This window comes from Cuculus canorus, chromosome 5 (genome assembly GCF_017976375.1).
Source record: "Cuculus canorus isolate bCucCan1 chromosome 5, bCucCan1.pri, whole genome shotgun sequence".
Taxonomy (NCBI): Eukaryota; Metazoa; Chordata; class Aves; order Cuculiformes; family Cuculidae; genus Cuculus; species Cuculus canorus.
Genome location: NC_071405.1, coordinates 63698320 through 63712262, shown reverse-complemented (window position 1 = coordinate 63712262; position 13943 = coordinate 63698320). Strand labels below are relative to the sequence as shown.

General features: G+C 36.2%; 1 protein-coding gene across 9 annotated transcripts in view; it reads left to right on the top strand.

Annotated features, from left to right (window-relative positions):
* Positions 1 to 12708, top strand: part of HEATR5A (HEAT repeat containing 5A) — a 61809-nt gene extending 49101 nt beyond the window's left edge. For all 9 annotated transcript variants that reach the window (XM_054066776.1, XM_054066778.1, XM_054066777.1 and 6 more), the window contains 11 exons: positions 437 to 505; positions 909 to 1088; positions 3037 to 3271; positions 3728 to 3976; positions 4068 to 4195; positions 5020 to 5167; positions 5873 to 6145; positions 8442 to 8666; positions 9613 to 9764; positions 11003 to 11216; positions 11489 to 12708. In XM_054066776.1, the coding sequence (XP_053922751.1) occupies positions 437 to 505; positions 909 to 1088; positions 3037 to 3271; positions 3728 to 3976; positions 4068 to 4195; positions 5020 to 5167; positions 5873 to 6145; positions 8442 to 8666; positions 9613 to 9764; positions 11003 to 11216; positions 11489 to 11790 (2175 nt within the window). In that variant the 3' untranslated portion in view covers positions 11791 to 12708. The remainder of the gene's footprint in view (positions 1 to 436; positions 506 to 908; positions 1089 to 3036; positions 3272 to 3727; positions 3977 to 4067; positions 4196 to 5019; positions 5168 to 5872; positions 6146 to 8441; positions 8667 to 9612; positions 9765 to 11002; positions 11217 to 11488) is intronic.
* Positions 12709 to 13943: the final 1235 nt, after the last annotated feature.

Sequence of the window (13943 nt, the reverse complement as noted above, 5' to 3'; positions counted from 1 at the left end):
TCTTTCATTTTGCGAAGTTCACCAACTTCAGCTGTTTGCTTCCTTAAATTTTTCCTATATTTCCTCAGTAAGGAAATGTCACTGATTAGGTGTCTTGCTCTCATGGCTTGGAACATTGTTTTTGCTTTTGAGGTCTACTCATCAAGTCAGGAGTTCAAAAAGGAAAAGGTTTCTGTTTCAGTGCTAAACTATGCAAAATATAGAATCAACTTTGAAGACTGCTTTCAGAGAGAACTATGTCTTCAGTGTGAACAAAACAAAACAGTAAAAGTAGGATTGCAACTGTCTCCTTGCTCTTTAACCTCACTAAAACAGTCAGTGGGAAAATAAAGAGGAAGCTCTTTATAAAGGAAAACTACAGCAAAGACTGCTTATGAAAAGTAATTACTTAGTTAATTGTTCCCTGTGTATTAAACATTGTGTAACTTCTCTTTAGGTTGGGGCAGCACTTAGACCTGCCTTTGCTCCAGAAACTCCGCCTGATGTCACAGCAAAAGCATGTCAGGCAAGTGTTTAAAGTCAGAAGTCTTAGGTAATAGACCGTCTGAATTTTTTTTTGTTTGATACACCATGCAAGAAAAAGAAAATGTCTAGTCACAAATCCTCAGTGCACACAAAATAATGTCATCGACATTACCTTTGTATTGTAACAACCCAAAGATTTTTATGCATTCTAAAGAAACTCTTTAACAGTTGATACTTTGGTTATTTACGAGATCCCTCTAATGTTTTTGGCTTTTGTTACTTTTGTACACTGAACTATAATGTCATTTATCATTTATTATAATCTGAGCCTAAGTTATCTCAATAGAAATTAAATCAGGTTTGCCGCATTTTACGGATAGAAAAAACAGTATGTAGCAGTGTTTGGCTCTTGTTTCTCACTTGTTTCTGTTTTACAATGCTAGGTTTGCAGTGCCTGGATAGCGAGTGGTGTAGTAAGTGATCTTAATGATCTCCGAAGAGTTCACCAGTTGCTTATATCATCTTTGGTCAAAGTACAGGCTGGAAAAGAAGCACAGAGTCAACAATACAATGAAAGTACTTCAACTATGGAGATACTGGCTGTGCTTAAAGCTTGGGCAGAGGTTAGTTTAACAATTCTGTGATGGTGGTCTTGTTATCTGGTGTGTGGGTTAGAACCTTTCAGATAGAATGGTTTCAAGAATTTCTTAGAACTCCATTAATAGGAGTTCCTGGTCCTGTGGTTCGCTTTGGTATCTGTAAAGAGTACATGAACTTTGTAAACTTGACAGAAGTGCTGCTAGTTAAACTGTTTGTGTTATGCTATACCTTAAGAAATATGTATATTGCTTAAGAAAAACTAATTTCTTAACATGTTCTAGTACTTCAATATTCCTTTTAAATTAGCGTGGTATAAATGGCTGTGATGATGGTTCACTGAACATACCATTTTAAAGAGATGTAATTTTTTTCATTGTGTATTGGCATTTTGTTTCTTACATTTCTTGTAAGTTAACAATGGCAGTTCAGTACCTCATTGGCCTTAAAGTTAGCTCACGTGAATGTCTGTTTTAAACATCTGACTTTGCATTTGCATGTATTAAAAATAAAAACTGTGAACAATATACGAGATCCCTAGATGTGTCATAGAAAGCACTGATAATGACCATGGATGCTGACTGCTGATAACCAGCTAAATAGGAGCAAGTTATATACTTTATGTGATATTTCTTTGTATAGGCAGGAAGTCATTTGGAAGGAAAAAGCAGACAGCCTTTATGTGAACATTTGTACAAAAACATACCAATCTCTAGTGTCCATACTTGAGAAAGGATTTTAGCAAATTGGGAAAGCCATTGGAAAAAAGGTAGCAAGTGGGAATAAAAATGTTGAAAACATGCTTACACGAAGAGATTTAAGTAGATCAGTCTATTTCATCTATTCAGGAAAAGATAAGGTGCTGTGATCAATTTAAAATTATTTTATAGAGAAAAGGTTTTTAATGGCATTTAACAGTAACATCGCTGGTCAGAACCTGAGACAAAATTCAGACTAGATGCAATATTCTGAAGATCTGTAGATTGTTCCAGTCTATGATTGACATTACTAGAAGTCTTCAAAGCAATTTAATGTAATTCACAAAGCAATTCAAATGTAATTTACAAATATTTCATTTAAGCCCTAGGCAGTTCCTCCTCACTTAGGGTCTTATCTATTTCTTGCTTCCAGAATTTGAAGGAATTCTCCCATCTTGTTGTGAGGAGGAGTGAGAGAGAGGCTCACTGGGTGCTTATTTACTGGCCTGGGTCAACACACTACCACTGCTGATCTTGAAAAAGATACAGAAGCCATAATTGCATGAGACAGATGTTTACAAAAGCTAACTTTACTGTAGTTGAACTAGTCTCCTATATCTCTTTTCTAGTTGAGGAGAAGAGCTTCCCTCCAGGGGCATTTTGGAGAGACTGAAGAGGGCTGCTGCTCTGACACATTCTCAAGTCTATCTTTTTTGATATCTACAGAATCATCTAGGGAAATTAACCTTCTCACGCTGAAGTTAAGCTGTTGGATGTAACAACCGAAGTTTGCCAGTGGTGCACTGTACTCTTCAGTCTTTACTGCTGACATAGAGTAATACATAGTTTTGAGAAGCTGGTGGCAAGTGCAGTGTGTTACTTTGATTAAAACAAGATTTAGGGATGATTTGACTGTGGTTTTATGGTCATGTTTATAGGTATATTATTTGATAGTAAGTTCTTCATCCTTGTAGCTATAACAGGCTTTGATGGTTGGAAGCTGGACGAGTAGTATATTCATTTTTATGAGTGGTGAAGTTGACTGTGTTATTGTTAGGAATTTTAGTAGGTTTCCCTTTATTGGGAATCTTGCATCAAGATTATCTGAGAGAGTGGATTCAGAAGGTTTAGAAAATAAGTTTCTGTTCATCCATGCCTACTAGGCTTGAGTAGGTTCTGGGAAACTTCATGCCTGTTCATCAGGCAGTCATGCCAATGACCGCAGTAGTTTTTTAAGTATTAATATTTGTATATCTCTTTCCAAACATACGAACAGGTTTACATAGTTACAGTTGAGAAGCAGAAAAGTCAAAGTGATGCACACAATCACTGTTTAAAAAATGTGAACTCTGTGGAAGAAAGCTACAGAGATGTATCATCTTCAGCCAATGGACTTCTGGACTTAGTGCAAGCAGATCTTGGAACACTAAGCAAGCTCTGGCTTGCTGCACTTCAGGATTTTGCTCTCTTAACTTTGCCTTCAGAATATTCATCACAACTACCTGCTGAAGGTAAGAAGGCGAATCAATTGTATTTTCATACGTTACTTGTAACTACACTTTGTTAGTGTCTTAGATGACTTGTGTTACGATCACAGTAAGATCAAATAGCATGGAGAATATGTGTGCTTGTGTACCTATCTAAAGATAAGGGCTGCTCTTGAAAACAGAAGTTTCACTGATGTAAAATTAATTTGTTTGGTATGTGTGGTTTGGGTAGTTTTATAGTTGCAAGAAGAAAAAGGTAAATATATTGGATTCCCTGAAAATGTGTTGGATTCAGATAAACCTAAATGAAGTTCCCTCATTAGCCTCAATTTTAATATTGCACATTTTTTTTAAAAAAGTGATCCATTAAATACTGTAAATATAATTTCAATAAGGAGAAGAATCCCCTGTTATAAGAATGAGTAATATGGTACTTGAAAACAAATTATGTCCTTGAAACTGTAACTACTCTTCTTGTAGGTGGTGCATTTTATACAGCAGAGACTATCGAAAATGCGAGACCTCATTACTACAACTCCTGGGCACTGATACTTTATGCTACAGCATTATGGCTTACTAGCACAGGTTTCATTGTTGTTGATCCTGATGAAGGAGTTACTAATCTCTCTAGACCTGTCACCCCAACTACAATGTGTCAAGATTCTTCTACCAGGCCCTTGGTGAAATCTCCTGAGGATGTGAATACCGACAGATTTCATCTTATCTTGGGTTAGTGAGTGTGTAATCTGTGTAGATGCTGTAACCCAAAATGTTCAAAATTTCAAGTAAATATAGTTCTTTTTCCTTCTGATGCTTACAGGAATTAGTGTGGAATTTCTCTGCTCTCCTCGATTGGATGCAGCAATGGAGAACATTATTGCCTGCTTACGTGCCCTGCAGGCACTGTTCAGTGTTCCGTGGCCAAGGTCTAAAATAGGTGGTGATCAGGTAATGTCTTAATGATCAAAAGCCCCCTAGAAGTAAGGCATCATTTTAGTTTGAACGGTCTCTGTTGTATATCCACAAATCTTCCAACTTAAGTAGGTGAATTATATGCTTTACCAAAATCCAAAGCTGCAGAGGTAGGAGAGAAAAAAAGCACAACATAGAACCTGCAAGAAAACAGTGAGAGGCAGAGAACTTGAGGACATTTATTCAGGATGGAGCAATTAGATGAGTAGGATGAGAGCCAGGTAAAGACAGAATTCCAGAAAATAGACGTTCTTGCAGTGGTATTTACAAAAAAAACCCCAAAACAAATAAAAACTAAAAACCCCACAACACACCAGTGATCTGCAAAAGAAGTTGTAACTTCAAAATTCCCTTTTTTTTTTTTCCTTTAAACTGTGTCATCCTATGTGCCATGCAATTGTCTAACAGGGCAAAAATCATAAATCCTATGGACATGCCCAAGTTCTGCTTACTATTGGTGCTCTCTGTAAGGAAATGCATGTACTGTGGGAAGGATACAATGTAATATCCCCTCCTTTAAGACTTAAAAGGCCATAAGATGAAGATAACTTTGGGGTTTTTTAGTAGTTTTAAGTGCCTTATCTCTAAATTACTGTGATGTTTAATGAGAATTGAGCAGGACTGCTGCTACTGGGAGCTAGGAGCTAGGTGCTGAAGAGACTGCCAGCTCCTCTGATTGTATCAATCCCTCTGTTCCTTGGGTTGAAAAGAGTAGTACTGTTGGCTTTAACAAGTATTAACAAGTTTCTAAAATTACTCTATTAAAATGGGGATATATTAAGCATTTTTCTTTACTGTAGGAATTGGGCGTAGAGCTGCTGAATGTTTTGCATCGACTGATACTGACCAGAGAATCACCTGATATTCAGCTTGCTGCCCTTGAAGTGGTTCGGATGATTCTTTTTGCAGCTCAGGAACACGTGAAAGAAAAGAGGAGAAGTGCAGAAGGTACAGTAATGTATGAAATGTCGAATACTTATTATCAGGATTAAAGCAATTCTTTCTTGGAAAACTGGATTCTTGAAGGTGATACTCCAAGATGCATCTTCATTGGAGTGTTTCATGGTTGGTGACTAATCCTGGTTTATTTAAATCAGCCCAGGTGCCTGACATAAGAAATTGGGGTGATATCTATCACATAGCAGCTGGGTTTTGGTGGTGACTAGAGGCCATGAAATGAGGAGGAAAACTGGAGAAACTGAAGTTGGGATAGTCTTGTGTTGTGTCAGGGAGGGAGTGGAAAGCTGGGATCCGCTGCAATAGAGCAACAGAGATACTCAGCACACAGAGCTGTTACAAGCCAGACTCCACTAGTTACCTCTGATGTTCTTCCTGAACAACTTCCTGAAGTTCTTTTCCTAAAAGCAAAAACCTGGGACAGGAAACAAAGCATTTAAATGAAGTGACATCATCTTGGCATGTTGCCTCAGCACGTTGTGTGTCTAAATCTGTTGCACACATTTTTTCCTTTTGACAATGGGTGCATAGTTTGCTTATCCAGAAGGATAGATGTTTGCCAGTAGGATACATATGCATGCACCTATACATGGAACAAGTTTATTGCTTGGTGATGAAACAGTGGGAAGAAGTTAACTTTTTGGAAACAAGGTACAGCTTCCAGACTTCTGCCATATTTTTTTCTTTTTGTTTTAGTTGATGATGGTGCTGCGGAAAAGGAAACGTTACCAGAATTTGGAGAAGGCAAAGATACGGGAGGACTGGTGCCTGGGAAATCATTAGTCTTTGCAACCCTGGAGTTGTGTGTTTGCATTCTTGTCAGACAGCTTCCCCAGCTCAACCCCAAATTAACTTGTAGCCCTGCAGTTCAGCCTGGAAAACATCTGTTATTGTCAGAAGATGGAAGTAGACTGGTAGCAGCAGCATTAGTTATTCTCTCTGATGTTCCTGCAATCTGCTCTCCTGAAGGTATGCTGTTTTATCACAAGGAAAGAGTAATGAAAGAATATTGGGCTCTTCTGAACCCCCTTGTTATTACCTAATTTTCTCAGCTGGGTAAATCTGCCAGCAAGATTTGTTGATTCGCTTGTGACGATTTCCTGTTCTAATTACTTTTTGACTTGTCAGGTTACAAAACTGAAACAATTAAAGGAGGAATTTTTCTTTTCTTCCTACATACAGTAGTGCAATTAATAGATTCATTTTATACACAAAAGTATACAATAGCTACATGATTGTAGTCTTACTTCAATCCTTTATTCTGGAATTTATAATACAGAGAGAAATTAAATTTAAAAGAGAGATGTATCATGTTACCTTTCACTAAAATCCATTGTTTGAACATGGGGAAACCGCTGTAAGGAGTTATGGTTGATTTTTCAGATTAGTTGACTTTTACTCATTATTTGTTTTGGATTCACTCCAAACTCTAGGATTGTTTCTGACCCCCTCACTATCCACTAGTATCGTATTCATGCCACATCTACAAACCACTTCTGCCCTACTCTTCTGTTCCCACCTTAGATATCTGTGTTACACTTCACCCAAATATTTGCGTTTACCAGCCCTGGAAATTTTTTCTTTTTATCTTAATTTGTTCTCTGTTACAAGATTCTTCTTCAGGGAATAGGATACTCCAAATGGAATAGCAGGCATTTCTTGCTATCATTACAGGGCGATGATACGAGTTCTCTTTTCCATCTGCAGCTCATTGTGTATCAGTTCAAAGCAAAAGGAAACAAACGTAGCATCACTTACATCTGAGGGCAACTATCTTGTGTGAAAAATAATCTGTGATTTTTCTTTTCTCCCTGTAGATCTTTAGCTGTTCAAGTTATTTCATAAACTAACAGCTTGCAGGATCAGACCAGATGGGATCTTTACACTAGAGAACTTAAGCATTAAAATCAGGTGACTAAAATGAGGAGCTGAAGCTTGCTTATACAATGAGTTGAGTTAAATAAGCATCTCCTGAAGTCAACTCACAGAATCAAACAGAAAGGAATTCCTATGTGGAATTGCATCACTTTTCCCCTCTTTAATAGGTAATTGAAGTTATAGTCCTGTGACTACCATGTCTCTTACTTCAGGCATCTCTCATGATACGTATGCATAATAAAATTTTCAAATATATGATGCTCGTTAACTGCATTTTCTACGGAATTCCAACAGCCAGTTTTCAGAAACTTGGCTATTTAAAAATAGAAGGTAGATGTCCTCAGGTTCAGAAAAAACTTATGCATATGGCAGAGACCCTCGTTATTCAACAGATCTCACACAAACATCAGTATATTAAAATCTTAAAAACATAAGCATTTTGCTGTTTAGGGGAGGACATAAGTGTATTAAGCCATATCCTTAACTCTGTGCTTTGCCGTATCAGAACTTAAGATAGGAGCGACACTTATGTATGCAGGTTTCTAGATGGTCTCAAATATGTGCAGAATTCCTGTATTACTACTAGCGTCAAAAACAAAAATATGCAATAACTGCTCTGCCCGGTTAGTCTTGTGATTTTTTAAATTTCTTTTAATATTTTCTTATTCTGACAGTCAACTATTGGATTCTGTTCAGTAGGCTGCAGGACAGCCTGCTTCACTCCTTGGATCTCTTCCAAAATATTTGTTAGAGTTTTTTATTATAATTTTAGGACTTTTTTTTTTTTTTACACAATTTTAGTCTGAGATCAAGGTTATTAATCTTACTAAATTCTTGAGTTTACTGGTATCCCAGAGCAATGAGATCCTTGGCTAACAACACATCATGTAAGAGAAGTGTTTTCTCTTACCAGTTTTGAGTTGACCCTGTTAATTTTCCTTAATTCTATTGTCTTCTTTGCAAAATATGCTTAGATGCTTATAATTTGTTTTCTATTATTTGGTATTTTGTATACTTCCATAGCTTCTCTTCTTCTCCTCCTCAGTGGTTTTGTATCTTTCTCTTCTTGCTTTTTTTCTGAATATGACAATATTCCACACTTTGTGTAATAAAATCGTCAAGGAAAGGTATACAATGTTAGTTTAGAAGAGGAAAAGGTTTAACTTCACTTAAGCAGTCTGGCTCCATGCTTTGCTATAGCAAATCACATAATATATTTTGAATCTTTCTTCAGATTAGCAGTGCCTCTGCATTCACATAGATGGTTAAAAATTATAAGTTATAAATAAAAAAGATAATCGAAGAAGAAGACTTCAACTTTTTTTTAATGTAAAAGGTACCTGAGGTTTTTTTAATTTCTGTTTAATTAATTTGCTGTGTTTTACAGGAAGTGTTTCAGTTCTTCCTACTATCTTGTACCTAATTATTGGAGTACTTAAAGAAACTGCTGTGAAATTGCGAGATGGCCAGTTACCTTTGACAGTTGCTGCATCTTTACAAGCTCTTAAAGGACTCTTGTCTTCCCCGATGGCTCGAGCAGAGAAGAGTCGGACTGCTTGGACTGATCTTCTACGTAGTGCTTTCATCGCTGTGCTTGACTGCTGGGATCAAGGTAAGCACAAACTTTGGGGTTGTGTGTTTTAAAAAACCAAAAATGTTTGGGTGAAAGGTTGTTTGGTTTTATTTAAATTAAATCCATGCAAGTCTTAAAAGAAGACGAATAGCTTAATCACAGGAGAATTAGCGGGCTACCAAGCACTGTTGAAATTATAGTGCAATCTTGGCCTTGCAGTTCATATAAGAAGTTATCATCTGTAAAGGTATGAATGTGGGATTGCAGTTTACCCTTGTATTATGTAATGCCACAATGTAGTTACATGATACAGTGGAATAAACAGGATTTATGGCTTCAGCGTACAGATTTACATGGCCTGAAAAGGCCACTGTACTGCATACAGATTCTCCACAAAGAATTAGTGTCTGTGTTGAAGCAAAGGGTATTAAAATGGTAGTTTAAGAAAAAATATTTTTGTCTTAAAGTTAGTTTTCTGGGTGCTGCTGCTTCAGTTTCTGAAGTTTGTAGTACTTTAGCAATTCCTTACGTTTAATCTCTAACTTGTAATTTGTTGATGGAGCTTTTTATAGTGCCTTTTTTTTAAGTTATAGCAAAAGAATATGTGTTCTTAATGCAGATTTCATATAATTCTCAAAATAGGTTGTACTCTAATATGTTATACCAGCTCTTCAAAGATACTTAATGTACTTTATACAGAGGAACAGTGGAATAGGATTATGCTGTTATTTCTAAATAAGCATATAACCGCCCTTGAACTCACATTTTACCCTTGCTTTTTATTATAATAGAAGTCTGTATCAGCATCAGAGTATGTCAGCTCTTTGAAAAAAGAGATTTCGAAAGAAACTGTATGTGATTGTGTGTGTGTGTGTGTGTGTGAAACATAGACACTGATATTTCTATTCCACCTCTTTGTAACACTTGAATTCATAGAATTAGTTTTTACTACAAATGTAACGCACTGCTTGCTTTATTGTATTAGATGGGCATCTCCAAGAGCTCGATGAAGTTAGCCTGCTTACTGCTCTTACAGTATTTGTTATGTCTACCAGTCCAGAAGTTACTGCCATAGAGTGCCTTCAAAAGCGTTGTATTGAGAAGTTTAAAATAACACTTGACTCAAAAGATCCTCTTGTAAGTACTGGTGAAGTTATAAAAATACCAGTGTCATATGAAAGGGATTTTAGCTTATTTTCTGTTCAGTTGTTTCACTTGTCCAGCATGTTGATTCCGGTTAATTCTGTTCTGACTATACCTGTTTTATTTTAAAATACACTTTGAAGAAGTTAGCAAGAATAGTTCCAGCAGTGCATTTTATCAGGGCAATCCACTGACTGTGCATCTTTGGGAGCTGAAGAAGTACCACTACAAAATTTATGCTGTCCCGTAAGCATCAGCTCCAGCCACTGCTGGAGGCAGCATATTGAACTGGATTAATGCTTTGCTCAATGTAGTATCAGTATTTTTACGTAGCTGCCTTAGATTGTAGTGCCGCAGTTCACCTGTTACTCCTCTTCATCTGAAAAAACAACATATCATGGCAGATACAAATAGCTTGTCTAGGAGTTGGGACTGTGACTTCTTCAATCTGAAGGTCCAGCACAGAAAATAACATACTACATTTCATGTTTTCCTGAGAATTCACTGTAAACTGGTTTTCTTGCATTTTTTCCATATGTTCTTGTAGTAACAAAAAATTAAACAAAGTTACCTTTAACTTGAGAAATACCTGTAGGAAAGTACTCTTTCATATATTTCAGTACATTTCTAGTGTTATAAGCGATGGTTTCCACTGATAGAAAACTGTGGATGCCAAATATGACTGCAAGAAAATGGTAGTATGCATTTACAAATTTTATCCAAGTGTTGAGGCATCTGAGCCTTTCGGAAATGATGTGGGATCTTGACAATTTTGATCCTATGGACTTTCAAAGACATGCAAGCTACTTGCACCATCTGGGGCTTTTTGAAATTGTGCCTACAGTTGAAAAGAGGTAACGCTTACATTTTAAGCGTCTATTTTCAGTTACCTGTATCTTTTTCGGGGAAAAGAAAAATACCATATTTTCAAAGCAGTTCCAAGACATAATCTTCACACAACAATAATATATTTTCCTTAACTTCAAAATGTAGAAAGATGTGGATCCTGGTGGAAAGAAACAGGAAGCACGATCCAGTTTCTTAATAATTTGATTACAACTTACAGTGCTTCTGTAAACTATTACGCATTAGAGGTCTGATGAATTGGCATGCTGCGAGACACTTTTTCCCCCTCCCTAAAATTTTATCTGACAAGCTGTGAGTTTTAAAACATTCTGACATGTATTTTTAAGTCTAACACTTTGTAATTGCAAATTTGATTTTCCTTTTAGGTACAGTATAAGTGCTACCAGCTGCTGCACTCCATCTTTCAGCATCCAAACAAAACTGTGTCATATCCTTATATTCATTCTTTAGCACCATCCATTGTGGGAAAACTACAGGAAACAGAAAAAGCTAAACCTGAAAATGCTGCTGAACTTCAAGTCGTTCAGGAGGGAATAAAGGTGGTTACAGCTCTTACAGCTGCTGCTGAGGAAGAGCACCGTAAGTTCCTCCCATTCCTAGTATCCAGAGCATTAGACATGCTGAAAGTTGCTGTAGGTAGCAAATTAAAACAAAACAACCACTAGGAATCTAGTCCAGAACACTAATTGCTAACAAAATTGCTAAGAAGAATGTCGGTGCTTTTTACTGTACAGTTCAAATAACATTTGCAGCTTTGTAGTTTGTGTTAAATACTAACTTTGAGAAAAACTTCTACTTAGAATTTGAAGCTATTTTTAAGAAGTGTGTGTTTGTGTTTTCAATATTTATAGGTGCTCACTTGGTGGCTTGCCTTCTTCCCATCCTTATTTCCTTTCTTTTGGATGAAAATGCCCTGATTTCTGCTACAAACTCAGCGAAAAATCTCCATGAGTTTGCTCTGCAAAATCTGATGCAGATCGGTCCACAGTACTCATCAGTTTTTAAACAACTGATGGCTGCTTCTCCAACAATGAAAGCCAGGCTTGAGTCAGCTATAAAAGGTAATCAAGAAAGCATCAAAGTGAAGACAGCTAAACATGCAAAGAATCCTGAGAAAAGTTCAAGCATTCAGCTAAAGACCAATTTTCTTTAAAATCTCAGATTACCATTTTAGGCACTTTGATATAAACAGCAAAAATTAATTTTAATTTCTAATTCGCTATGCATTGTTCTCATATATTTCAGTTTGCACTGAAGTATTACAGAAAGTTTTTAAGAGAAAGCAAATCTCTAGATGACTTGCTGTTAGTGTAAGGCTTAAACATCTTTAAAAAAGTATGAATAAATCTATCAGCGTTCATCTGCTCTGTATTTTTGGATTATTTTGGACCAAAGTACTAGAAATGCACATGTCTATATTAAAAAACTGTGGTGAACTTTACCATAGATCTATTTAGGAGCAGCCCACACTCTGCCATTAAGTAAAATTAATTTTGTTTTAAATCAATGCTTGCCAAAAACAAGTTACCCTGATTGGGTTTTGGATTTCACTGGGACATAAATTTACTTGCAGGTTGTAATCTATCCTAATTACTAATTCAAAAGACTGCATCGTTAGGTAAACAGATTAAATATCCTTGTAAGCCTTACAATAGATTATTGTTAATCTCAAAGAATTCAACTCAATAAACATAATATTGATAGCTTTAATCTTAATAACTTCTTGAGTTGGCCAAGATTTAACGGTGTTTTAAATACAGCTCTGCAATGCTTCTTCACGGAGGACTCTGTAGTGCTTTATCCAGTGGGACTATTATATGTAAGTATTTGCAGGCATGATGCCTCGCTGCTTGTTTGACATAGTCTCACTTTTCCGGATGTACAGCTGTTTTAATTTTATATAATGCTAGCCCGGCAATTGAAGCTTACATATCTTGTCCAGGATAGGACAGCAATTTTAATAAATTGTGCCTCAATTCAGACATCTGCTCTATCTGGATGTATGTTCCCTGATCTTTAAATGATCGGTTATATATACATGTATATGTGTGTATATATATATACACATATATATATACACACACATATATATATATATCTCTAACCTGAATTTATGTATCTCTGCAATGAGAGATGAGCAAGTTTGAAGTCAGCTTGTCTTATGTCAAATAAAGTACAACAAACTCATAATAAGGAGTATTTAATTAACGTTTTTCTCAAGGAACATATTTTTAATATAGAAAAAGAACTATCAAAACGGCAATGTCTATGAAGTATTTTCTACATGTAGTGTATTGACTTCTTTCTTAATACTAGTATTATCTAAACCAAACAATATCAAACTGAGGATAGCATTTCCTTCTGGAATTTAATTACTTTTAAAAGAAGTGGAAAAAAAAAAGATTTACAGAACTGAGAAACACACTGTGACTCAGGAAGAGTGTGATGTACTGTATTTTATTGTAAGTTTTATATATAAATATAATTGTAAATTGTACAGAATTAACCATTTGACCAAAGTTCTAACAATTCATTTTTCTAATTTACATAAATAAAGCTAATTTTCTTCAAGTAAGATTTGTCTTATTCATTTCACCCAATGCAGAGGAGCTCTAAGGACTTGCATAAAAGAAAGAAAATATTGGTGTGCTGCCACAGGAAACAAATAAGGAAGTTTTGGGGTCGGATGCACTAAGGTCTATGACTCGACACTGCCGGTCTTCATTTGTTCTGTATAGCACAATGGGTAAATAAATAGGATCAGGGAGATGGTAGATTTTATATGCGTAAATCCTGCTCTGTACCAAATGCTGAAATTTGTGAACTATGGTTGAGGTGCCTTCCGTCTTTCTGATTGTTTTTCTTGCCATTTCTCTACAAGCTGCAGTAAGTTTTCTGTTTTCTTCCAGTAAATTGTATTTGCAAGGAAGCATGTGGCCTGCATGCATATTTATTTCCTATGTTTCCGCTGATTATTTAGGAAGTTTAACGTTTTAATGTGACAAAAGGTCCTGCTCTGCCTAACCTTAGGTCTATGCATATAAAAATACGGGTACATCCCCGAACGTGATATTTAAGTGCCACGCGAAAACTATTTGCAGGCAAATTTCTGTTGACTGCAACAAAACAGAATTAGTCAAAATCACGCAAAAGCATCACGCAGCTGGGACGGGGTTGTTTTTAATCAGATACAAGTCTGTTGCACTGTAGGTGAATAAGCAGCATTTCTAATAATCTTGCTTAGGTTGAGACTGATCTGCTGTGCTCCCAGGTGCAGCAGAAACCCTCAGGCTGAAAGAAGCATCA